At 36.7% G+C, this 26,924-nt stretch overlaps 1 protein-coding gene across 1 annotated transcript; it reads left to right on the top strand.

The window, feature by feature from the left end:
• The first annotated feature begins 12,777 nt into the window (after positions 1 to 12,777).
• On the top strand, positions 12,778 to 16,321 carry LOC143618858 (uncharacterized). Its single transcript, XM_077090931.1, has 5 exons — positions 12,778 to 13,317; positions 14,795 to 15,052; positions 15,135 to 15,308; positions 15,392 to 15,616; positions 15,704 to 16,321. The coding sequence occupies exons 1-5, from the start codon at positions 12,961 to 12,963 to the stop codon at positions 16,160 to 16,162; spliced, it is 1,473 nt and encodes a 490-aa protein (XP_076947046.1). The 5' UTR covers positions 12,778 to 12,960; the 3' UTR covers positions 16,163 to 16,321.
• Positions 16,322 to 26,924: the final 10,603 nt, after the last annotated feature.

The following is a 26,924-nucleotide window of genomic DNA, read 5'->3' on the forward strand; positions in this document are numbered from 1 at the left end:
GAAACCTCATCTTTTGTACTCAGGAAATAAACCCAAGTATATCTTGAATAATCATCAATGATCACAAGGCAGTATCTTTTCTTCCCAATGCTTGGAACACTCACAGGACCAAAGAGATCCATGTGAAGCATTTCAAGTTCTTGATCAATTGAATTGATGAGTTTAGTCTTATGAGAAGACTTGTGCTACTTTCCTTTCTGACATGAACCACAAATCTCATCCAGTTTGAACTCTCTAGTGGGTAGACCAATCACATGATTGCCTTTCACTAGTTTGTTCATGTTTTTGAGATTGACATGACACAACTTTTTATGCCATAACTTTGCTTCATTCTCAGTGGCCATAGAAACAAAGCATGTGCCTCCCCTTGAAACTACATCCTTCATATTTAATTCATACAGATTGCCATTTCTTGGGGCCATCATCATAATCATTTCTGGAGGAATTACATATTCAGGTTTCAGGATGAAACAGTGTGAGTTATCAAAACCAACTTTGTAACCTTTATCACACATCTAGGATATGCTCAAAAGATTATACTGAAGTCCTTCTACATAGAAAACATTGTCAAAAGTTACTTTCCCATTGGTCAAGATACCCTTTTCAATAATTCTTCCTCCATTCTCATCACTTCCAAATGCCACTGGACCCTCAAACTTCTCTTCATAGTTAACAAGTGACCTCTTGTCACAAGTCATGTGCCTAGAACAACCACTGTCCATGTACCATACTTCATTCAGAGTAGTGGACTGTTCCTGCACAAAAAGAAAAAGTTGATCAGTTTGATGATGAAGTGCAAGCTACTTCAACTTGCAAATCATCATATTTATTTTCAATGGCAGCACTAGGAGTGAGTGTTATGGGTTCAGGGTCTTCATGAGTGATTTCAATGTGATTTGAATCATCAGTTTCTATCCACACTCTCTTGGAGTTTTCACAAATGAGGTTGTGCCTTCACATTCAGAAACTTCATTGTTACATTCTTGAATAACATAGTCTTTCTTGCTTGAAAAGTCTCTTACATCCATACTTATTTCTTCTTTGATTTCAACTTTAGGCTTCCATAGAAAACCTTGAGGCTCATAACCATGTTTCAACAAGAATTTCTCATCTCCAGTTAATTCAGTAGGTTTCTTTCTGGGAAGAACACCTTTGTTTCTCTTCTTTTCACCATTTGAAGATCCTTGAGAATCATCAGACTTAACTGATCTTGAATCATTGTTGGGAATGATTCTCAATGATTTGAAATTCTTCTTTACATTCTCAGTCTTCCTAGGAGATTTACTTCTCCTATTTTGCTTATCAACTAGTTTCTTAAACCTCACATCAGCTTGCTTTTCATTGTTAGTCTTCTTCTCAGCATGCTGATTAATCTCATTCTTCTTTTCATTTCCACTTACCTTCCCCTTTCCCAAGTATCCTTCATACTTCAGTTTATTGAGAAAAAAGTTTTGTCCAAACTTTGTCTCATTTGGAACATGGAAAGGTTTGAAGTTGAGTCTATCATTACAAGTGTCAGTGTGATGTCCATACTCATCACATCTCTTGCACCACACTTTTCCTTTGAATTTTTATGGTCAGCTCCTTTCTTAAACCTCTCACTTGGTCTTAGAGGATCAACTCCAATTGTCTTCTGTGTTTTCAGACCATCAAAATCAATTGAGAAAGGAACAAATTCATCATCTTAATATCATTTCTTTCAACCTTTCCTTTCACAAAGATAACTTTCTTCATATTCATAGGCTCTTCATCTAGGCTTCCTTTGTGCCTTGATTGTCTCTTTTCATATTCTTCCATGGTTTCCACTTCCCCAATATCAAATACTTCATGGCTTGAGAATACTGGGTAGACTGGAATAAAGTTGTCTCCACTAATTGTTTCAGTTACCTTTTCTTTGTTTTTCTCACTTAGCCTTTTCAAAAGAGCTTTGCTAGTTGGCCTGACTGCATTGTAACAAACTTTTGATCTATCACATATGTCAAAGGACACATGTTCTCTTCTCATCCTTTCATTCACTTTCTTCATCTTTGGGGTCACTGGTGGTAGATGTGGCAGCTTCTCAATTGAATCTGGTTTCTTATACCTTCTACCTCTTTCAGCAGCCTTAATTTCTTCATCAGTGATTTGATCACTCAAATCACTTAAGTTGTCAACATTCAAATCTTCAGAGTCAAAGTCATCTTTAGAAACTTGTATACCTATTGACTTGTCTTCTTTTACATCTTCCTTCACAACATATTCACCTTCTTCATTTACTTCAACTTTCTTATACAAATCAACAAACTCCTCTTTGTCTTGAAATACCTCTCTAAACTGTTGAAGGTAATCATCCCTCTTTTCTTTGTCAACTTTGGGTAAAAATTTGTTGTTGAATGGAGGTGGAACAGCCTTATACTTGTCTTTCTCACTAATCTGGTTCAAGATTCCACATTTGTTTCCGGTGGAGACCAAATTTTTTAAGAAATCATTATTAACTTCTAGCTTTGTGTTCTTCACCTTCTCTTTAATCAACATCTTTTTCAACCCATCAATTTCAGTAATATACCTCTGTTGAGCTCTATAGCTAATCATACAATCATCTTCCAAACTTCTAATCTTTTCTTCATTCACAACATCACTTGCTTCATACCCATTGATGATACTTTGTTTTCTGAAACACTCACCCTCTAGCTTGCCAATTTTCATGTTTAAAGTAGTAATTGTTTCATGTAAGTCAGTGATAGTTGATGAATGTACCTGAGAAGATGATGTTCCAGCCTCATTCTCAATCTTTGCCATGAATGCAATATTTGCAGCTTTGATATCCTCTTCATGATTACTCTAGTCAAAATCACCATCTTGTTGTGCAGCAACAACTACATTTCCTTGATTCATTGGTTGAGTTTGATTGGCTCTATTGAGGTTGTTTTGAGCAGCTTGAGGGAATTGGTTTCTTTGGTAGTTCTGATTTTGAGGAACAAATTGTTGATTGTTCATTTGGGGTTGTTGATAGTTGTTGAAGTTGGGATTGTTGTTGTTATTGAAGTTGTTGTTTCTGTTCTGATTCTGGTGAAAGTTATTTTGGTATAGCATTTGGTTTCTAGGCTGTTGATTTTGAATCTGATTAGCTTGAAAGTTTCTGGGCTGATTACACTCTCTAGCAAAATGACCATGTTGTTAGTAGTTGTAACAAATAGCCTTTGACTTGTCAAAACCAATCCTTTCATTTAGCCCAGAAACCAATGATCTACCAGTTCTATTGAACAGCCTCTTGCTTCTTAGTGCTAGCATTGCAGCCTGCCATTTTAAATCCATGTCCTCAAGGTTATCAGCATCTATTTGATCCAGATCTTATTGGATGACACTTGTGTGGATTAAGTTCTTGGCCACAAATGCATTATAAGACTCAGTGAACATTGACAAGAGTGCTTGAGTGTCATTTGCTTGACCATTGTTACCAACACAGTTTGGCATAAGTCCACTTGCCATTAAGGCAGTGCCATTTTCTTCAATTAGTTGGACATTGAACCTTGTCTGATTTCCATGATGACTTTAGCTACCTCTAACAAATGATCTAGGTGTATCACCACCATATTCTGTTGGTTCCTCTATGATGGGAATTTGTTATTGGTTCTTGGTAGACAAGTTTCCCATGGGTGCAATTAATGCATTAGAGACATTGAAACATGGTTTTTCTTCTTTGATCATCTCATTCTCAATCATTTCAATCTCTGCAGCCTGAAGGAAGCACACTACATCATCCAATTTCAAATCATTGAAGTTGTGCTTTTGGAGGATGAATTTGCAAGCAGTGTACCATTCCTTTGGCATTGAGTTGAGCAGCTTGGTATTCAGGTCAAAATCAGTCATGACATAGTCAGTTGTTCAAAGATCATTCACAATTGCCAAGAATATTTCAAGAATGGACTTCAACCTTTCTCCATCTTTGTACTTAAATCTCTCAAGCTGTTGCTTGAGCCTTTGCTTCTTTATGTCCTTGAGCTCAGTGTTTCCTTCAAACATTTCAAGAATTGCATCATACATTTCCTTTACGGTATGATGATGTGCAACCTTGGTAAGTATTTCCCAAGACAGTCCTAGCTTTATCATTTCTATAGCCCTGTCATCCACTTTCCTCAACCTATCTCTTACAGCACCAGTAGCAGCACCATCAGTGGCTGCTTATGGACCATTTCTGATAGAACTCCACATGTCTACATCATTGTAGCACACAGGGGCTTCAAATAGAACTTTCCATTTGGTGAAGTTTTCCTGACCATAGAGTCTAGGTATTTTGTTAGTAGACACTTCTTGTTCTTCAAGACCAGCCTTATTAATGGTTTGAAAAACAGAAACAGGGTAAAAATCAAGTTTTTTTTAATTGAAAATAATCAGATCTGAATATCAAATCCTCGGATCTGATGAATCTGGTCTGATTGGAACAAGAAATGTTAATAAAGATGTAAACTTTAACATAAATAAAGAAAAGAGAACACCAGATTTCTGTAGATCTGGACAGAAAAGAAGAAATAGAGCAGCTGACGTCACTCTCCAATGGCACAGTGCTTTGCTTACGTCATTGTTCTTCTTCAGATCTTCAATCAGCAACAAATCTTCCAAATCAGCAATCAACAGGCTCTGATACCACTTGTCGGTCCCTAATAATCTCCCAATACTTAATAATAGTGTCATAACCCACACATATTGTGTCGACAAGAAGGTTAATGACGGATTGCTAAATAAGGAAAGATTCTTGTTTATTAACGGCGGAATCAGAAATAAACAAGGTTTGTTGCTAATAGGTTAATAAAGGTAACAGATACGAACAATAACTCAAAAGATTTCCATTTATATAAAGTAATTCATACAAATTATAATCGATTAGGTTTTCTTGTCGGAATGTATATTCAATGATAACCTAGGACAGCCGTCACACTTAATTCAGGAATATTCTATCTTATCTAATAAGTGTAAAGGCAAATCCGTATTCCGTGGTAGGCGTCCCCTAAATTATTCCTTTTATAGGCATGCCACCATAAGACAGATGTCATTCCTTCTGAAAACCCTAATGATTAAAACATATTCATATTACATATTCAAAACTATACTAACTGTAAAACAAGTCTTCCGAGTAGGCCTTGTAGCAGTAAACTTTTCCAAGTAGACTTTGTGCTCTGCCTGCCTTTAGACTTGGTAACCTTGAAGTATGCTCGGATACAATTGTCTGGGTAGACTTTACTTAAGAGTATTTCACCAAGGAAACTACTCACCGGGTAGACTTCAATCTTCTTGACCTTATCAGACTTTGCCCGAAAAGATCCTACTACCATATTGTTCTTCATGAACCCCTTCAACTCATTTGTTAGATAACTTATTAAGCAACCATAGTGTGCTCGATACACTGTAGCATGCTCTGAGTTGAACCTTGCTCGGATTCCTCTTTTTTAAGCAGACCTTGCCCGATAAGAACAACTTTGCTAGATGTAGTGAACCTTACTCGGATTATCACTAAAGAAAACTTCAAGAAGGTAACTCTGCCCGATAGGCGAAATATCCTTCCCGGCTAAGTAAAACCATGCTCGGATATCTTAGGTGTGCTCGGTTCCATACTTAGCGATTTTTTAGGAGGTTGAGAAGATTCCAATCTTCTTTATGATCATTTTTAGGTCAAATCTTGACTCAACATAAAGTACAGGTTTAAAATGTAGAGTTATTTACATATATCCACGAATACACTACCTTCATTTGGGTTTATGTTAATTACCTTTCTACCACACTCTACGTGAATTTAAAAGTATCTATTCCAGATCGTATTGATACAATTAAAGACCTTCGGAGTCGGAGGATGGGTGGTGGTGGTCGACGGTGGAGGTGGCTAGGGCTAGTATGGGGAATAAGAAGATGTGATGGCCTTGTGGAACCCACATATATATAACACAGTTAAATAAACGTACACATCAGCTTCTCCATTAACGACGTTAGTCGTCTGTCATATTAATGATATATAGCTGAAGAAAACAAGAACCAAATATTACTAACGGTCAACTCCACATTGTATGACCTATTTTTAAAGAAACATTGTTTTGTCTCAAGGCCGTTTCAACTATCAGTTGGTTATTGGACCGGCACGTTTGACCATGTAAAAAGAAAAATGTAGATTTTTTTTCTTAATTTGCATATATGGTCGCCTTTAAAATAAGTTGAGATTTAAAATTTTTTCCTTGTAAATCACACCTTTCTAGCTTCTAGTACAATGCACACTTTGGTTTATCAAAAAATATATGTCAAATCTCTAAAATGTATAATGTAACATGCTTTAGGCAGCACAGTATGAACAAATTAAAAATAGAATTCAAAGTAAGGAAACGAATTATCTAAAAAGTTATGTATGTAAAATACATACATTAATTATCAAAATATGAACACATGCTAGTCAAATATACAAATTCTCAAAATTTGTTTCCAACGAAGATGGAACAACTCGGTTAATAAGAACTAGTAGCATTTTGAATTTTAAGCGCGAAGACATTAGACAGTTAAAGAAAAAAAATTAACTTTGTTTATACTTTGTAACTTTTATATAAAGGATGTATGTGCATATAGTGCATCATCTATAACCATATACTTTGTGATACAACAATCATATCAACGAGCTTAAAGAAAAATGAAGCAAGAAACTATGGTTGTGATAGTGGGAGCAGGACCCGCCGGTATTTCAACGTCAGCATGCCTCAATCTTCTTTCTATCCCAAATATTGTTCTTGAAAGGGAAGATTGTTATGCGTCTTTATGGCAAAAGAAAGCTTATGATCGTTTGAAGCTTTTCACTTGGCCAAAAACTTTTGTCAACTCCCTCATATGGCATTTTCGTTTTCTGCGCCTACATTTGTACCCAAAAATATGTTTTTTCAATACTTGCAAAACTACATTTATCATTTCAACATAGACCCATTGTACCAACGTAGTGTTGAAAGTACACGGTATGATGGGAGCACACAAAAATGGGTGGTTACCGCCAAAAATAGTGTTTTGGGTTTGGTCGAGGAGTATGTAGGTGAGTTTCTTGTGGTGGCAACCGGAGAAAATAGTGAAGGCTATATTCCCAACATTTATGGCTTAGACAATTTCAAGGGGTTAGTCATTCACTATAGTGAGTATGAAAACGGAAAGAAGTTTGGAGACGAAAAAGTGCTTGTTGTTGGTGCTGGAATTCTGGCATGGAAATTGCATACGATTTGTGTAATTGGGGTGCTCAAACATCAATCGTTATTCGTAACCCGGTAAGCACATTAACACTCTCCCGCGTGACGTTTGAATTTGAAGAAGCGCGTTAAATTAAGATTATTTTGTATATTAGTTTTAATATTCAATTTGTGTTTATTGTAACAGACACATGTGCTTACCAAGGAGTTGGTGCAACTTGGAATGTATTTATTAAAATATATCCCGTGCACTTTTGTAGATAAGATGGTTTTAACGTTGAGCAAGTTGTTATATGGAGATCTTGACAGATATGGAATACAAAGGCCACGTAAAGGGCCATTTTCGCTTAAAAAGATAACGGGCGGTCACCGGTAATTGACGTTGGGACAATTTCAAAGACAAAAGCAGGAGAGATTGAGGTAAACATCCTTATTATGTAATAACATCAAATAACGTTTAAACAACTTTTTAAACGGTTGTGTTTTCTTTCTTCCATCCTAAAGGTTATGCCGGAAATTAAAGATATAAAAGACGATCAAATCAAATTTACATATGGTCAGGAGAAACAATATGATGCCGTTGTTTTTGCAACTAGCTTTAAAAGCATCGTACGCAAATGGCTAAAGGTAACAAAAACTAACTACATGTTGTTTTATAACTTGACATTTTTTTCTCTTTGAATCTTAACATTTTTTAATTTAACTAGGATGATGGAGGGCTCTTTAACGAGAAAGGAATGCCAAAGCATAAAAGTCCAAATCATTGGAAATGAGAATATGGTCTTTATTGTGTTGGATTTGCGAGTGTTGTATTATTTGGTATCTCAAATGACGCGAAGAACATTGCTAACGATATTTCCCAATTAGTTCGTGGGACTAATTAAGCTTGTATCAAGAAAACGTGGGTGGATTGAATGTTGTCATGTACCGCCTATACTATGTACAATGATTTTGTAATCCATATGTGTATTTCTTTTTTTTGTTACGCCTTTATAATAGTTTATATTAATATCATAACATATTTTTAAAATTTGTGTTGATATTAATAAATCCATTACCATTTTTACATATGATGTTTAAATTGAATACATTTTAAGCGATTTTTATTTAAACAAATGATCATTTATATTACCGACAAACCTTCCAACTTAACCTAAATACAGGTTTAAAATGTAGAATTATTTACATATATCCACGAATACACTACCTTCATTTGGGTTTATGTTAATTACCTTTCTACCACACTCTACGTGAATTTAAAAGTATCTATTCCAGATCGTATTGATATAATTAAAGACCTTCGGAGTCGGAGGATGGGTGGAGGTGGTCGATGGTGGTGGAGGTAGAGGTTTGTGGGTGACGATGGAGGTGGCTAGGGCTAGTATGGTGAATAAGAAGATGAGATGGCCTTGTGGAACCACATATATATAACACAGTTAAATAAACGTACACATAAGCTTCTCCACTAACGACGTTAGTCGTCTGTCATATTAATGATATATAGCTAAAGAAAACAAGAACCAAATGTTACTAACGGTCAACTCCACATTGTATGACCTATTTTTAAAGAAACATTGTTCTGTCTCAAGCCCGTTTCAACTATCAGTTGGTTATTGGACCAGCACGTATGATGGGAGTACGCAAAAATGGGTGGTTACCGCCAAAAATAGTGTTTTGGGTTTGTTCGAGGAATATGTAGGTGAGTTTCTTGTGGTGGCAACCGGAGAAAATAGTGAAGACTATATTCCCAACATTTATGGTTTAGACAATTTCAAGGGTTAGTCATTCACTCTAGTGAGTATGAAAACGTGAAGAAATTTGGAGACGAAAAAGTGCTTGTTGGTGGTGTTGGAACATCTGGCATGGAAATTGCATACGATTTGTGTAATTGGGGTGCTCAAACACCAATCGTTATTCGTAGCCCGGTAAGCACATTAACACTCTCCTGCGTGACGTTTGAATTTGAACAGTTAAAGACCTTCGGAGTCGGAGGATGGGTGGTGGTGGTCGATGGTGGTGGAGGTAGAGGTTTGTGGGTGACGATGGAGGTGGCTAGGGCTAGTATGGTGAATAAGAAGATGAGATGGCCTTGTGGAACTCACATATATATAACACAGTTAAATTACCAACAAACCGAAAGTAAAAAAAGAAAAAGAAAAAAGAAGTCAAACATATGACTGGTTTAAACGATTTCAAGGTTTTAACCGAACCATAAACACATACATTTGTTACGTGATTAACAGGTTCAAACACACGCTGCATCACGCGGGCATCCGTCTAGTATGCATATACGTGTGAAACTACGTTTATATTATTATTTGCAATCGATGTTAAGATTCCATGCTTGTAATCTAAGCCAACGGTCGATTTTTCAAGCAATTTGTTTCAAATTTATATCACTATTAAACAACTACGAATATATATATAAAATACATGCACATGATACATCCCATTAGTAGTTGATTTCAAATCTACAATCGTTAACTTCGATGACTTCCTTAAGAACACCGGCCACCACATTGGCCATAAATGGACAAAATTCAACTTTATATGACATAATGGTTAGAGGCAATGAATAAAATAAAATATTTCTAAACAATTATAATACGTTGGAAGATTATGTTAATACAATTAGTTAATCATTATGTTGTGATTAGGTAGGTTTTGAAATACGTTCATATTCTATGACAAAAACCCTTCAAATGATTGTTAGACAAGATGATAATAAACATTTGAAAAACAGTTACTTTTTAAGTTCATTATTATCATTGTTACAATCATGAACTCTAGATAAGATCAATGTTATTATTTCTAAACAACAATAAGTAGAAGATGAATTAAGATTTTTGGTACCGGTACGATACCGATCTCATCCCTAAGGCCTAAGGGTGAGCATCTAGAAGATGAATTGTAATGACCTAAAATATTTATAAAAACAGTGACCCCCCCCTTTTCCCCCTTGATCCCAAGAAGTTGCACCCCCGACGACTCATACATGTAATTATGTCAAAACATTAACATTTAACCACGGGACACGTAACACCACTCAACATGAACTTACCTTATTTATCTATACTAATATTTTATTTATTATTGTTATTATTATTTTGAACGGCCGTTATCTAAACTAACGAAACAGTTGATAAGTATAAACACTGGTCCTTTCGGAAGGCACATGGTGCACCTGTCTCTGTTCCACTGGAACTTCCATCAGCCACTCTCCCCACATTCAGTCTTTTGTTGTTATTACCCCTTCAAACTAATGAACTATACAATATTGTAAATATTTGACATGAACTAATCTGAATGTAAAAATAAAAATGAATGAAAATATATCAACATAACTGATCTATACACATCTTATTATATATATTCATCATGAAAACATGTGAATATTTAAGTATTAACTACAGTATATATATGTGTCATGTGTGTATTATTTTTTAAAATCATTTATATCAAAACTACTTATCATGTAAGTGTGACTAACAAGTCAAAAACCTAAAGCGCACAAACACAACTATTTAAACGGGTATGGTTTAACATATATTTATTTTGTACAAAAAACTTTAGCATTACACTAAAGATAATGTAACATGAACATAAATCATTTTTTCAAACAAGTCAGTGAGGTGATAACCGGTAAGTAAAGAATGGCTAAGATGGTTAAATGGGTTGTAATAAATTTGTAAATTCTATAAGATTTAAACGGGTCAAAAGCAAATTGACAGGTTGAACACACAAATCCGAAGGACTATACAATCAATTTCAAATCGATTTTGGTTAAAATACTAAAAGAAAATGAAATAAAAATTGTATACTTAGAAAACTGCGATTTTGGTTTCAAACAAGTTGATACTTTTAGTATAACCCAAATACGATTAGACATGTTAGACAAATCAATAAAAACTGTGACATGTTTATTAAACAGCTTATATTAATTTAACCATAACTTGATTAAACCATAATTTGAGATACTTATTAAACAATTAATTAGGTGTTGGAATTCTAATTGGTTTCTTATATATAGGTTGATGATCATTCAAATATTTGGAATGTGTAATTAATAACATCAAAATTCAATTCAACTGTTGCGGCATTTTCACTTATGCGTTTGTAATAATGTAAGTTAATCAAGGATTACATCAAGCCAGGAGATATGTGTTGATGATTTTGATGTAATTAAGTTATTTGTGTATTCGGTATTAACTTGTAGACCAAATGAAAAATCATTGTAAGTTTTTGTACAAGTTGATTGGTGTGGAATAAAAACTCGTTCAATATTATCATGGTTTCGGTACTAAGAAGGCTTTAAGGTTGTGAAGGGTGAAGCCCCTAGACAATGGAGGCGGTGGAAAAAGAGCATTGCCCCTTGGCGGATATCAAGGCAGCACACTGGTAAGGTCGATGGGTTGGCCCATTGTAGGGTCCAAAAAGAAATGCATTGGACGTGCATGAATGACTAAAAGTTACATGGAAGAATATCTTCAAAAGTTACTGGAAATAAATAGCAACTTAGTCTAGCAAGTGCGACTTGGATTTCGTAGCAACTGACACGCAATGAAAAATGTGCTTTAGTAGCAACAAAACTTAATGATGTCTCTAAAGAATGTTCAATGTGAACAATTATAACTGTCTGTTATCCGGCAAAGAAATGTTGTGATGGTTCCCCTCTATAAAAAGAAGTCACCACGTCTGATTTCAGCATTTTTTAATCGAATTTCCTACTTTAATTTTAAAGAAAAGAACTTCTGGTTCTTTGGACATTCACTTTCTGCCTTTATATATGACTATTGATTTCGTTAGACACAAGCATTTCAATCTGAAAATAAAATTCATACATGATCGAGAAAGTTATCCAGGTCATATGAAATCTACAAAACCAAAAACTAAAACCAGAAGTTTGGTTACCAAACATTACGATGGCCTAGTTAGTTTGACATTAATAAGGTATTTGCGAGATCCTCATTAGTTTCCCGATAATAAATTCTCAGTGTTACCAAATTGTTTTCTCAAAATTTACCGGTTTCAATCACAAACATTATAGTCAATCAATTATCCATATAATAGGTATATTAGTTCAATTAATTCTGTAGTGAGAAGGGTCAAGAAAGTAAAAAGTTTTAAGTACATAAAGACTGTCATCAAATTTCAAGTTTGACTTGCCTTAATTTTATAAATTTGAAACACTAAAAAGTCTAAAAAAGTTTAATTTTCTTCAAACACCATATTTAGGTATTCATACTTAATAAACATACTTTAATAAAGAGAACCATAAAAAATTGAATACATTAATTAAAAGCTATGATTAAAATCAACCAAAAAGTACATAACTAATATTACAATAATAGCAACAATAAAATTACACATATAAACCATATATGTAACTTTATTGTTATTATACAAATATATAATATAACATATCACAAATACATTTAATAAAAAAACAAAACACAAGAATTTATTTGTCGGGTGAATAAACAAGAAATATGTGTTGACAATAAAAGCATGAGGCTCCGTATCACCCCGTTGCTGTTTTTCAGTCTCACTGTCCGTCAGTTATTTTATTTAAACCTCGAACTTCCAACACCAACAAACAACAAAATACCTTCTTCATATACAAATCAAATCTAGTAATTAATATTTAACATTAACAACCCACTTTACTTTCAATTCAAAATCCATGTTCTTTCCTTCTTCCGAGGTTTCAAATAAACACCCCAAAACCAAAACACACACAAGTTCTTAACAAATATTAATAATAATAATAATAATAATAATGTCATTGTCAGCAAGAAGTAGAAGAGTGAAATGGCACACGGTCACACCACCTAGTCCTAGAATAATAAACTTACCAAGAAGGCATAGTAATAATAATATTATTAGTAATATTACTCACCGAAGGAGAAGTAGTAATATTAATAATAATAGTAAGGTGGTGGTGTTGAGGAGAGAGAGGGTGGCGGAGGACGGTGGTGATGAGGTGGCGGAGGAGAGGTGGAGGTTTCAGGCGGAGATGCTGAGAGCAGAATGTAAGTATTTGAGGATGGAAAGGAAGTTAGCAATGAAGAAATTGGAGAAGAATAGAGTAAGGATTGAGACAACTCTTAAATCTGCTTTGCAAAATCTTGCTTTGGTAAGTGTTATTATTATTGTTATTTTTATATTTTTTCAAAATTATGTGAATTATTTTTTTATTTGAAAAATAGTTTACATTCATGATTTGTTGTTTATTTGTTGCTTATAAAATAACTTTTTTATTTGAAAATAATTAAATTCATGATTTGAAAATAATTATGTGAATAAGTATTTTTATTTGAAAATAGTTAAGTTTTGAAATTTCATGATTTGTTATTTCTTGTTTGATGGTGGTCTTATATACAAGTTGAACTTGGTGAGAATGTACTGTATTAGCTAAGTTTATTGTTATTTTTTTATTATGATTATTATATACTTTGATGATGATTTTATACACAATGATTTGAAAATAATTAAATTCTGAAATTTCAAGATTTATTATTTCTTGTTTGATGATGGTTTTGAACTTGGAGAGAATATATTAGCTAAGTTTATTGTTGTTATTATTATTATTATTTAATATGATGATGATTTTATACATATTACACAATAATTTGAAAATAATTATTAGCTAAATTCCAAAATTTCAAGATTTATTATTTCTTGTTTGATTTGGGTTTATACACAATTTGAACTTGGTGAGAAAATATTAGGAAACTTTATTGTTATATTATTATTATAGTCATAAGATATATGTTTGACTAGCTAGCCTTTGTAACATTCTCATTGTAGTCCTATAAAGTATAAACCGTTACTAGCTTTTCATTTGTAAAGTATTATTGATCAACTATTTATAGAAGAAAAATGATGATATTATAAAAGAAATCTAATCAAATCGTATTCTAGCTATGATAATAATATAACAATAAACTGCTTTATTAGAAAGTACAAGTAGGTAATGTAAAGAGATATGTGACACAGGCCCGGCTCTAGGGTCAGTCAACTCAGGCTCTTGTTTTGAGTCTCCACAATCCTTGGGCCTTCATTTTCTAAAATCTCTTATTCATAGATATACATCTGGCTTTACTTTGCCAACAGTTTTAGCTAATTCCTGCAATTTACCTTTTTTCATGTAAACAATACAATAGCTTATTTGACAATTTTCATGAAAACCACCGATTAATTATATAATTAAGTTATCATTCCAAAAAGCTTTGAAAATTGGGAAACTCTTTAAACAGTTCAATGAACATTCTCAAGTGGGAACTTTTTGAAGTTGGTTGGACAAATTTCTAAACAATATAATGTTATATATTCTTATAATGTGCAGATGTTCTTGTTTATGGTTTAGGAAATTTATTTACTTGTATTGCTTGTGCATTTTTATGGTTGAATGCCCGAATACAACAAAACTAGCCCTTTTTCATAAAATGGCGTGACATGACAGGGGCTCGTTCCTTTTGTCATGATTATAAAAATAAAATTCGGAAAAAGGCCTCGGAATATTATTTCGATTTAGGCCTCTAGAATGATTGAGCCGGCCCTGATGTGACACATTCTTTTGAATTTGATTATTAAAGTTCATCATTTTACAGGGAAGAAAGAAGCTTTTTGAAGGGAATAACAACATAGAAAAGGTGTTGGATGAAGAAATGAAAGAATTATCAGAGAAATTGGAGGAGTTGCAGAGTAGCTATAACGGAAGCGAAGATCACGAGCTCCGAAAATGTAAAAATTTCGATAAAAAAGCGTTATGTTTACAAAGAAGATTAGACAAGCTTGGAGGTTTAGCAGATGATGAATCCAACAATGATATTATTTTGACTTGCAAAAGTCAAACTAAGCCCACTGATGTAAGCTTTAACTAAACCATTAGATTAATGACAATGTTATAAATGTTATTTTGATTGTAACTTATAAGATTTAAATTTGCAGATGGAAATGCTTGAAAGAAAAATGGAGGGGTTATCGAATGGGATGCTAGATCGGATGGAGAAGGAATATGGATCGATAATAAACGGTTCGGTTGCTAGTTCAGCTTCCACATCAAAACGGATTGATTTTCCCGACCAGTTGTCGTTCTCTAATAGATTCTCTAATCAAATAAAGGTTTGATAATAATAAGCAATAATTTTTTTTATTTTGTTAGTGTAAGTTTAAGTTAAAAGTTAAAGAACTTGTGTTTGAGACAGGAACCATTGGTGTCACAAGAAACCAATAACAGATGCTCGGGTCGGTGCAAGATGTTAGTGAGACGAATCGTGGAGCAAGTGAGAGTGGAAACCGAGCAATGGTCACAAATGCAGGATATGCTTGGACAACTTAGGCTCGAAATGGAAGAGCTTCAAACTTCAAAGGACTTTTGGGAGACTCAAGCTCTTGCTTCCAATCAAGAAATCCGAACCCTCGAGTCCAATGTAAGCTCGTGTTTATGTTTGAACACGCGCATGTTTATTTTGAACACGAGTTTTTTAAGCTAATTTATTTCATTTTGGTGGTTAAAGGTTGGAGAATGGAAAGAGAAGGCTATCGCGTATGAAACAAAGGCGAGTAACCTTCAAACCGAGCTAAGTTTGGTAAAGGGCGAGCTTGAAAAGTTGAAGAAAGAGCAAGTCAAGGAAGTCGGGTCAATGCCCAAAAAGGCGATTGTTTCTTTAAGCAAGCAACTCGAGCGAGAGACTAAGAACCGACATGAAAAGATTGAGCAAAGTAAGAAAGACTTGCACCCGTTGTCACTCGGGAAGCAACTTGCAAGGGAGAAAAGGATATTGATTTCGAGATTGAAGGAGAACCGACCGAATAATAATGAAATGTCGAGTGACGGGAGGCGAAAAGGGTGTAAAATGGTTAGATCTCCATTCAAAGATATTGGGAATACATCATCAGCAATAGGTCTCATAAGGCAGAACAGTAATGCAGTTTTCCCATTGCATTGTCCTGAGCCTGCAAGAATGGAGGATTAGGTTATGAAAAATGTGTCATGTTTATGGTGTATAACTTTTTAATTTTAGCCTAATAATAATGCACTTGTTGGAACTTGGCAATGCCCTGATAGCTCTTGAGTCATGAAACTTTAATTATTCATGTTTTTTTAATGCAATTGTTAAATCATGTGTAGCGGATAGAGCTTATATGAGGATGTTTTCTGTCATGTGACGCATACTATAGGCGCGTTTTACAACAAAATGGTGCAGTGGATGAAGCCCCTTACAAGCATGACCTCATTATTATTTTTTATTTTTTTAAGTAAAAATAAAACAACCAAAGCCAACCCACCAATCATTGACCAACTTCTTCCCATCCAGCGCTATATGGGAGGTGCCCCACCCCATTTCCACCCAAGGCGCCTTGAAGTGCCGGGGGGGGGGGGGGGTCCGACGCTTCGGGGGTGTTATGGATGGGTGTGGTGCTAACTACGCACGAGTCTTAATGGTGAGCTGCTACTATAAAACAGGACTATCAATGTAAAGTAGAATAGGGTTTAAACGAGCTGAGCTGCTACTTATACAAGTTTAGGATCGAGAGGGTATCGGTTTCGACAGGTTTATGATCGAGAGGTGTGGGTCTCGACAGGTTGACTAGGTTCGGTCCCAACCCCTATGAGCTAGTGTTCTAAGGTTATATCTTATTATTAAAATGTAGTTAATTAAAGAAAAGTTAAATTAGTTGACATACCTTGAATTGAATGTACTCGAAATGACTTTTATATGTTGGTACCAGATTTAGTACGATTATAATTTGGTTTTTTGTTATAAGTTGGTTGTGGCTTAATAGTAGAGCACTCACTTTACAAGTGAGAGGTAGGGAGATCAAACCTTACTACCACCAACTTATATGGAAGATATGAGGGATGACCCTGGCTTGCCAGAGTTCGAGTTCTGATCTCACCCGGTTTTACCGGATCCTCGCTGTCGTGCCGTTTGGCGGGCGTGAGGGTCGGGTTTTATCCGGTGAATCCCTCAACAGGTGGACCGCTAGGGGCTCCGTCCGTCCAGACTAGTGGCCGGCTCGGGCTACCTTTAGCCAATGGGGGCCGCGTACGGGGTATACCCGGCGTTACTTAGTTGGTCGTTCAAAAAAAAAGTTGGTTTTTGGATTTCGACTTTGGATATGAATTTTACACGCCACTAAATCTTAATTGGCCCTAGTTTATTTATTTATTTATACTTATTGAACAGAAATTTGGATCACAAACGGATAATTGGCCCACCTGATCATCCCATTACCTAGCATGAAATCTTCGGGTATTAGGCTGGCCCTAGTTTAGGCTCAAGTGAAGTCTAAGCCTAGCTCAAATCCAAAAGTTGTGTTTCGTAAATAACTAAATGGGCTTCACTATTTAATTATTTTAAAACAAAAACTATGGTCCACTGTCCAAGCCCAAAGTGTACATGTTTGCATATAAAAATTTAGCATCCGCTCGCTCTTTTAAAACCTTTTTATAACTAAAGTGCATATAAAAAGTTAAAACAGCCAAGTTTTTAAGTAGGGAAAATTTTCAAAAAGGCCCTTCTGAGAAGAGAGAAAGAAAAGCCCAAAAATATTCAACTTTTCCAAAATGACTCAAATAATTTGTACTGAGCCGACACTTTGAAAACTGTTCTGACGAGATAGCTGGACCTACTAAAAGGAGACACATAGCAAAAAACCGACATAGCTGACGAGATTTTTGAAATATCTTGGGGTTGCCGTACAAAATTTCTATTAAATCATTTGGTAAAAAGCAGTCTCACAAGACGGTTTTTTATGTTTTTTACCTGATCTGTACAAATTTTAATTTTTGAGAAAAGAGCTTTTTAAATTGTGTCTCCCTATACGCATATTAAATGAATTTTTTCCAAGGAGATCATATTTTCATCTTTTGTTCTTAAACTCCAACGGGGTTAGACAGGTCCATCGGAAAAAGAAAGGTGGGTGCGAATAACTAAACCCAACTCCATGACTGCACACAGTGGCGAAGGTTGCTTAGGGCCCGTGGCTCTGTTTTTTACGCAGTAGTGTAAATTTACCCGTGTTCGTCCGAAAATTTTTATACGTAGTGTAAATTTAGCCGTTTTCGGCCGACAATTTTTATACGTAGTGTAAAATTTAGCCGTTTTTTGCTGAAATTTTTATATGTCGTGTAAAATTTAGCTGTTTTCGGCAGAATTTTTTTATACGTAGTGTAATTTAGCCGTGTTAGCCGAAAATTTGAGACTGGCCACCTTCGATTGTGAAATTTTGTATACGTTTTGAGTCCGGCCCCCAGTGTCATAGTCCAAGCTTCGCCACTGACTGCACAAACAAACATCGAGCACCAATGTAGCCTAAACGCTGAAGGAACGACTCCTGCCATTCTTCCAAGCCGAAGCATACTCGACACCTTTATAGCGTAATCATTTCTCTTTAGCCTTCTCTATATTAGCTTGTTTGAAATGGTTTTACCATGTCATTTTCATATTCTGTCACACCCCCATCTTAGGCCTAGGAGCGTGATCTAACAGTTGGTATCGTAATTGTAAATAAATCAGAGTTGCGTTAAATTATAAAACTTTAAGGATCAAAAGTGTAACATTTATATATACATTCAAAGGACGGGATTGTAAAACACCCGTTTAGAGTTGTTTAACAAAAGATTACTTGTTTATGTTTACAAACCACCATATATTAAGTTTACAAAAGAAATCCGAGCCATCGGATATTTATAGCACTTCAACACTTCCAAGCGCTATAATTGTTCACCTGCAAAATGTAAGAAAATACGTCAGCAACGAATGCTGGTGAACATGCTGACGCAAAAATACTTCTTTTACTTTATTACCCCTCGAGACTACTCCTGCCTCGGCCCAACGTGGCTTAGGAATAACAAAGTTAAATAACACATTATAAACTAGAGCCTCTACTCTAGGTCACCTTAGCAAACATCGCAGCGTTCGACTTAATTAAGTACTTGTAAATATACACATAAGGTCGTACTCCCTGCAGGAGAGCGTCCTACGACCAAGGGTGGTGCGATCATGCCCGTACATCGCATAGTACCACCTATGTAAGAATCCATACATACGTATACCACAGCCTGAGGGCTAAGTTCATACCCTTATTTATAACAGTTTTAGGAACACATAGTTCATTGTAAACAATTTCATATAACAAGTTGACTTATTTTGAAAACAAGTTTAAAAGTTTGGGGGCGTATTCACCTTATCTCTTTAGGATCGGCTTCACTCACCGTCCAAGGGTCTTTCCTTTCTTTATCTCGCACCTATAGTACGAGTATAAAGATTTGTTAGTCGGATACACGATCCGGCTTAAGACCTTTAGTCTTATCTCAATCCTCGATGAACCTTTAGTTCATTTTCTTTTACTTGAAAACCTTTAGTTTAAAAGTAAATTATAAACCTTTAGTTTATAATAAAAACCCGACGTTTCTTCTTCTCTAATAAACGTAATCATTTTCTTTTATTTTTTAACAAATAATATATACATATATACTTACACACATATATATGTAATCACAATATTCAATATTCATTCTTTTATTCATTTCTTTGTTATTTTTTTTCCTTTTATCGAGGTATCGAGTATAACCTCGACTTAAGGCTTAAGCCTTGAATATAATATTGAATTATATTGAATTCATTATTACTCCTAACCTTAGTGGTGTATCGAAACCCTAGGGACTTGAGCAGCACTTCAACGCCGCTTGATCTTCTTGGTCGTCAATTGATAATGCCAAACTTCAACACACGATGGCACGCTTATCGAGACTCATCGCCATTTCAACAATCACCGTCTTGGTATGTGGGTGGAGGGTGGCATGCACTTCGAGGAAATGATGATACACAAACGAGGGATCGGGGCACGCTTATCGAGGAAAATCGTTAATATGAACACGGAATTCTAGTGAGAGGTTAGAGAGAGAGTTGAGAGCAGGTTTTGGTGTGAGGATTGCATGAAGCTGGACCTGTTATTTAAAGAGCTCAATTTGGATCCCATCGCGGTACGCGATGGGTCCCTGAGCAGACCTATCGCGTACCGCGATATAGGTCTGCTGACTCACAGCGTAGACCTGTCACGTGGTGACACGTGGCAGCACATAGTGCCACCGTGTGCCACGTGGCACATGTGTCACATTTTTTCAGACACCCCATCGCGGTACGCGATGGGAGTCTCTTTTGATCTATCGCGTAGCGCGATCGGTCAAGAAAACAGAATTTTTATTTTTAACCCTCAAGTTTGGTTAGTCCCTAGACTTTGGAAAGTTGATACTTTGAACTCGAAATTTTCATGATGTTACATCCTCCCCATCTTGAAACAAATCTCGTCCTCGAGATTGCTTTACTCGAACAAGTGGGGGTATTTTCTTTTCATTTCCGATTCGAGTTCCCAAGTATATTCGGGCCCTCTACGCGAGTCCCATTTAACTTTCACTATTTTCAAAGTTCGTCTTTTCAATTTCTTTGTTTCGAATCTTCAATTTTAATTGGACGTTCAACAAATTTTAAGTTTTCATTAATTTCGACGTCTTTTAATGGCATAGCCAAAGATTCATCATTCAAGCATTTTCGAGATTCGAAACATGGAATACGTCATGTATCTCTTGCATTTCCTCGGGCAGTCGCAAACGGTATGCAACAGTGCCAATTCGTTCGAGTACCTCAAAAGGTCCAACGAATCGAGGACTTAACTTTCCTTTCTTACCGAAGCGAACAACGCCTTTCCAGGGCGAGACTTTTAATAGAACTTTGTCACTTAAATAAAATTCTAATGGCTTTCAACGGACATCGGCATAACTCTTTTGACGATCTCGTGCCGTCTTAAGTCGTTCTCGGATTTGGAGAATCTTGTCGGTGGTTTCTTGGACAATTTCGGGTCCAGATAACTGATTGTCTCTAGTTTTAGACCAACACACGGGCGTTCTACACTTACGACCATACAACGCCTCAAATGGTGCGGCTTGAATACTTGTGTGATAGCTATTATTATATGAAAACTCCATTAGGGGCAAGTGGTCATCCCAACTTTCACTTAGATCGATCACACAAGCTCGGAGCATGTCTTCCAACGTTTGAATCGTCCTTTCACTTTGCCCATCGGTTTGCAGATGATAGGCAGTGCTAAGGTTTAATTTCATACCAAGAGCTTGTTGGAAGCTTTTCAAGAAATGAGACGTAAAATGACTGTCTCGATCAGATATTATAGACAACGTTACTCCATGGAAAGCGACAATGGTTTTTACATAGATACGTGCTAATATATCCATAGAGTACGACTCATTAATGGGTATAAAATGTGCAGATTTCGTTAAACGATCTACAATTACCCATATTGCATTGTTTTGTCGAGTCGTCTTCGGAAGTTTGGTAATGAAATCCATGGTTATCAACTCCCATTTCCATACGGGAAGTTCGGGTTGCTGAAGCAATCCCGAAGGCTTTTGGTGTTCAGCCTTGACTTTCAAACAAGTAAGACATTTCACAACATGCGAAGCAACATCCCTTTTCATCCCATTCCACCAATAATTTGCTGTAAGATTGTGATACATCTTGTCGCTTCCGGGATGCATCATGTACTTAGATTTGTGAGCTTTGTTCAAAATTTTCTCACGCAACCCTCCAACGATTGGTACCCAAATCCTATTTCCGAGTCTAAGGATACCATCGTCACCTTTGACTAACGAGTCAATGGTGCCATTACGTTTTTCACTGGAGATTTGGCTTTCATTGATTGCTTGAGTTTGAGCGGATTTGATTTGTTCAAAAATATCAATTTGAAGCTCTAGATGTAACGCTCGAACTCTTTTTGGTTTCACATGTTCTTTACGACTTAAAGCATCAGCCACGACGTTGACTTTACCTTCGTGATAAATGATCTCACAGTCGTAGTCATTGAACGTTTCCATCCATCGCCGTTGGCGTATATTCAGCTCTTTTTGATCAAAAATATGTTTCAAGCTCTTATGATCAGTGTACACGGTGAATCTTACTCCATAGAGATAGTGCCTCCATATCTTAAGTGCAAATATTATGGCGCCTAACTCTATATCGTGAGTCGTGTAGTTCTTTTCGTGTACTTTGAGTTGTCGAGAGGCGTAATCAATTACTTTCTTGCGTTGCTTTAGTACACATCCCAAACCAGAGTGAGATGCGTCACTAAAGACTACAAAATCCTCAGTACCTTCTAGCAAAGCCATGATAGGTTCTTGGGTGAGTTTTTGTTTAAGTATATCGAACGCCTCTTGTTGCTTTGTTCCCCATTCATACTTGATGTTCTTACGAGTCAAAGAAGTTAAGGGAATGGCGATACGAGAAAAGTTCTTGATGAACCTACGGTAGTAACCGGCCAAACCTAAGAAACTTCGGATCTCGGTTGGTGAATTAGGGACCTCCCACTTAGAGATAGCTTCAATCTTAGCGGGGTCCACTTGAATATCGTTAACGTTAATGGCGTGTCCAAGAAATTGCACCTCGTGTAACCAAAATTAGCATTTTGAGAACTTGGCGCACAACTTCTCAGTTCTAAGGATCTCAAGCAAAGTTCCAAGGTGGACTTCATGATCGGCCTTGGACTTAGAATAAATAAGTATATCGTCGATGAATACGATAAAAAAATTATCCAAATAAGGCTTACAAATTCGGTTCATCATGTCCATGAACGCGGCCGGAGCATTAGTAAGTCCAAACGGCATAACCGTGAACTCATAATGTCCATACCTTGTTCGAAAAGCAGTTTTCGGAATGTCTTCGGATTGGACTTTGAGTTGGTGATAGCCGGAACAAAGATCGATTTTAGAAAAGAAGCTAGCACCTTGAAGTTGGTCGAAAAGATCATCGATACGAGGGAGTGGATATCGGTTTTTGATTGTAACTTTGTTCAACGCACAATAATCGATAAACATTCGCATGGAACAATCTTTCTTCTTGACGAATAGAATTGGCGCTCCCCAAGGCGACGAACTCGGTCGAATGAAACCCTTCTCCAATAGCTCATCGAGTTGTTTCTTTAACTCCTTCATCTCGGTTGGTGCTAAGCGATACGGAGCTTTGGCGATCGGAGCAGTACCAGGAATAAGATCGATCCTAAACTCTACTTCACGATCGGGAGGGATTTCGGGAAGTTCATCAGGAAAGACGTCAGAAAAGTCAGAAACGATAGGAACGTCTTTGATTTCTTTTGGCTTTGACTCTTCAGTGACGTAGGCCATGAATGCAAGGCATCCTTGATTCAAACATTTGTTAGCCCTAATCATAGAAATTATGCTAACTTGGCCAGCGTCTTTGTCCCCTTCAATTCGAATCGTTCGTTTATTAGGGGTTTGAAGTTCAATGGTTTTGCTATTGCAGATGATACGGGCATGGTTATCGGATAACCAATCCATACCAAGTACAATATCAAAACCAGCCAGACTCATGGGTAACAAACAAAGAGGCAGAATATAACCAGCTAGAAGTATTTTTCCGTTTTCAATGGCTTCAGAGATCTTAACGATTTCGCCACTAGCAGTTTCGACGCTTAGAGTTTTATCTAATTTTGTTAATAGTTCATTTAATAGACTACAGAAACTATAATCTATAAAACTTAAATTGGCACCCGAATCAAATAAAACTCTAGCATAGGTGTCGTTGACTAGAAACGTACCGGTTATGGTTTCCGGCATGTCAGCGGCCTTCTTTGTGTCGAGTACGAAGAATCGAGCGTTTCCTTTCTTGTTTTGGCCACTTCCACCCGCACCACCAGCAGCAGGTTTGTTCTTTGGGCACTCGAAACTTAAATGGCCCATTTCCTTGCAATTGAAGCAAGTCATTTTCTTCTTCCAACAGTTAGTAGCGTCATGTCCCGTACGATTACAGGATTCACAGACTTTAGGAGATGGGGCGAAATTGCATCGACCCTTGTGGTACCTCCTACAGGTCTTACATGGCGTAGAATTGTTTCGGTTTACACCCTTGCTTCTAAAGTTGGAACTTCCTCCAGTCTTTCCTTGAGCAGTTGTTGGTGTCAACTTCTTGTCCTCTTCCTTGTTGGGGACTAAGCCGCCCATTAAATAACCAGCTAACTCCATCACAGAGTCAGCAATTTGAGGCAGGTGAGACCTCACCATGTCGCGAATTTCACGCGGCAGTCCCCCAATGTAGCATGCAACTTTGCTGGATTCAGGGTTAACCAGCTGGGGAACAAGGCGACAGTACTCAAGGAATTTAGTATTATATTCTCGAAGATTTGTCCCAACGACCTTATGATTGAGAAACTTGGTTTGGATCTGATCGGTCTCATGCATGGGACAAAACTTTCCCATCACCATAGCCTTAAACTCATCCCATGTCAGGCCATACATCACATTTCTTCCTTTGCTCATCAATAACGCATTCCACCACTCGTGCGCCTCTCCCTTAAACATCAGGGCAGAGTATTGAATTTTCTCCTCCTTAGAACACTTACTTGTTATAACGATTGTTTCCATTTCCTCAAGCCATCTCACGGTTGTGATGGCTCCTTTGTCACCATGGAACTCTTTCAGTCCATAGTACTTAAAATCCTTGACCACCCACTAACTTTCAATTTCTTAAACTCTCGTCTAATTCCATCACCAGCGTTAGACTCATGAAAACTTTCCTCGTCATGAGAGGGTTTCGGACGGGATTTCACGGACTTAGAAGGATGAACGGAAGGATTAACATATCGAGAATGTTTGGATTGTCTAGATTGAGATCTAAACTCAGATTCTTCACTAACAGCTTTCTTAATCATTTGAATTTTGTTCATGTATTTCTCGGGAATTTCTTTCTCTCGCTCGTTCTCAGGGACTTTCCCCTTATCTCTCATTTCTTTTTCTTTTCGAGCGTTTTCATTATTGTTACTTTGTTCAGACATTTTCTCTTAATATGTCTTTTAACTGAAATTTAGCAAATTTCTTATATTAAACATACATTTTATTTATTATAAATTTATATATATCCCAAGATATATATTTCATATTACACATACTTATATATATCGTTCCAACGATATATATATATATATATATATATATATATATATATATACATAACTTGTCCTATCATTACTTGAGAACGTTTCAAACGTTCTTTATTTAAACACATAACATACAGGACTATTTTACACACATAACTTCTCATCGTACTCCATCATCTTCAGTTCTTCAAGAACTTCTTCATAACATTCGTTAGTTTGTTGCACTTTCGAAGGAGTGTTTCTCCAACTTTCTTCTTTTTCTTTTCTTCCTCGTCTACCTTCTTCCTCCAATCGTCGATTTCGCGTAAAGCACGATCCAAATGCTCTTCATACGATTGCAGGACTACGTTAGGGTATCTATACTGTGGAGGTGGGTCACGGTACCCCAGTGTTACCATATCGTAGTGATTCCTCGGTTTTGGATACGGAACATAATCCATGTTGGATGAAAGGTAGAGGTATGTCTTGGCAGCTTGGTTCTGCTCTTAGATCTCATCGGCTTGTTCTTGGATCGAGGGAATTTCTCCTTGGAATGGGGGAAACTTGACGAAGCTTGATTCCTAAGTTTCTCAAGGTATTGGACATATGGATCCACAGAACCATAGCTTGCGTTTTGGGAAGTGAGTGATCCTTCCATTGGGCTTGCCATCTCGTTAGGATTCTCAGGATGCTCTTCTTCCGGTTCTTCCTTAGACTCTTCCTCAGGTTCCTCTTCTTCTTCGGGATCCTCCTCTTCTTCGGAATCCTCCTCCTCTTCCGATTCATCTTCCTCCATGATTTGTGTGGTTTCAATGTTTATTGGAGACATATGGAAACTCTCAGAAGGCATCATTATCCTCGTCTTTGGTTTGCGGGGATGCCCTTCATTATTGTTTGGTTGCGAGCTGACTTCATTAAAAGTAGAGCTTCCGGTATACCATCGACACGGATCGGAGTGCCATTTCATCCAGTCGGAAGATGGGGATCTTGGTTCTTCCTTGATAGGTTTGTTGGAGAGGAATGCATAGGACGGGTGAGGATTTGGTAAGTATTCAGTTGGATAGGCTTGTGGTATCTCCGAGGTTTGGTAAGTGGGAACCTCTGTTGGGTGGCACGTCGGTACTTCAGAGGGTTGGTACATCGGTATTGTTGGTGGATGATAGCTTGAGTGTCTTGGTGGTTCAATACTTGGTTTTGGTGGACTCTCGGGAATGTCTATCGGGTAATGTCTACTTCCGGGGTAGTACACTGGTTTGGACAAGTCTCGTTCCACATCTTGGTCAAAGTACGCTTCATAATAACCATCGCTCGTATTGTCTTTGGGGTAAGGTTCGGCGATTCCGGCTTCCTTTGCCTTGCACACATAATTCTCCATATGAGCTTTAAATGACATCTAATATTTTGGGTGGTTTAGAATGTAGAGTGGGAAAGAAAGGTTACCAGCCTATCTTATCCCTAAAACACATAGAAAATTATTTTCTAAACTTGGATCGAAGCTTGGGTATTGTTTTATGATACCCAATTCGCTAAGATCGATGACTCTGATACCAACGTGTCACACCCCCATTTTAGGCCTAGGAGCGTGACCTAACAGTTGGTATCGTAATTGTAAATAAATCAGAGTTGCGTTAGTTTGCGGAAGACTTATAAAACTTTAAGGGTCAAAAGTGTAACATTTATAGATACATTCAAAGGAAGGGATTGTAAAACACCCGTTTAGAGTTTTTTAACAAAAGATTACTTGTTTATGTTTACAAACCACCATATATTAAGTTTACAAAAGAAATCTGAGCC

Source organism: Bidens hawaiensis, unplaced genomic scaffold (assembly GCF_021521415.1).
Source record: "Bidens hawaiensis isolate Kalapana, Puna unplaced genomic scaffold, B.hawaiensis_p1.1 tig00002343_1, whole genome shotgun sequence".
NCBI lineage: Eukaryota > Viridiplantae > Streptophyta > Magnoliopsida > Asterales > Asteraceae > Bidens > Bidens hawaiensis.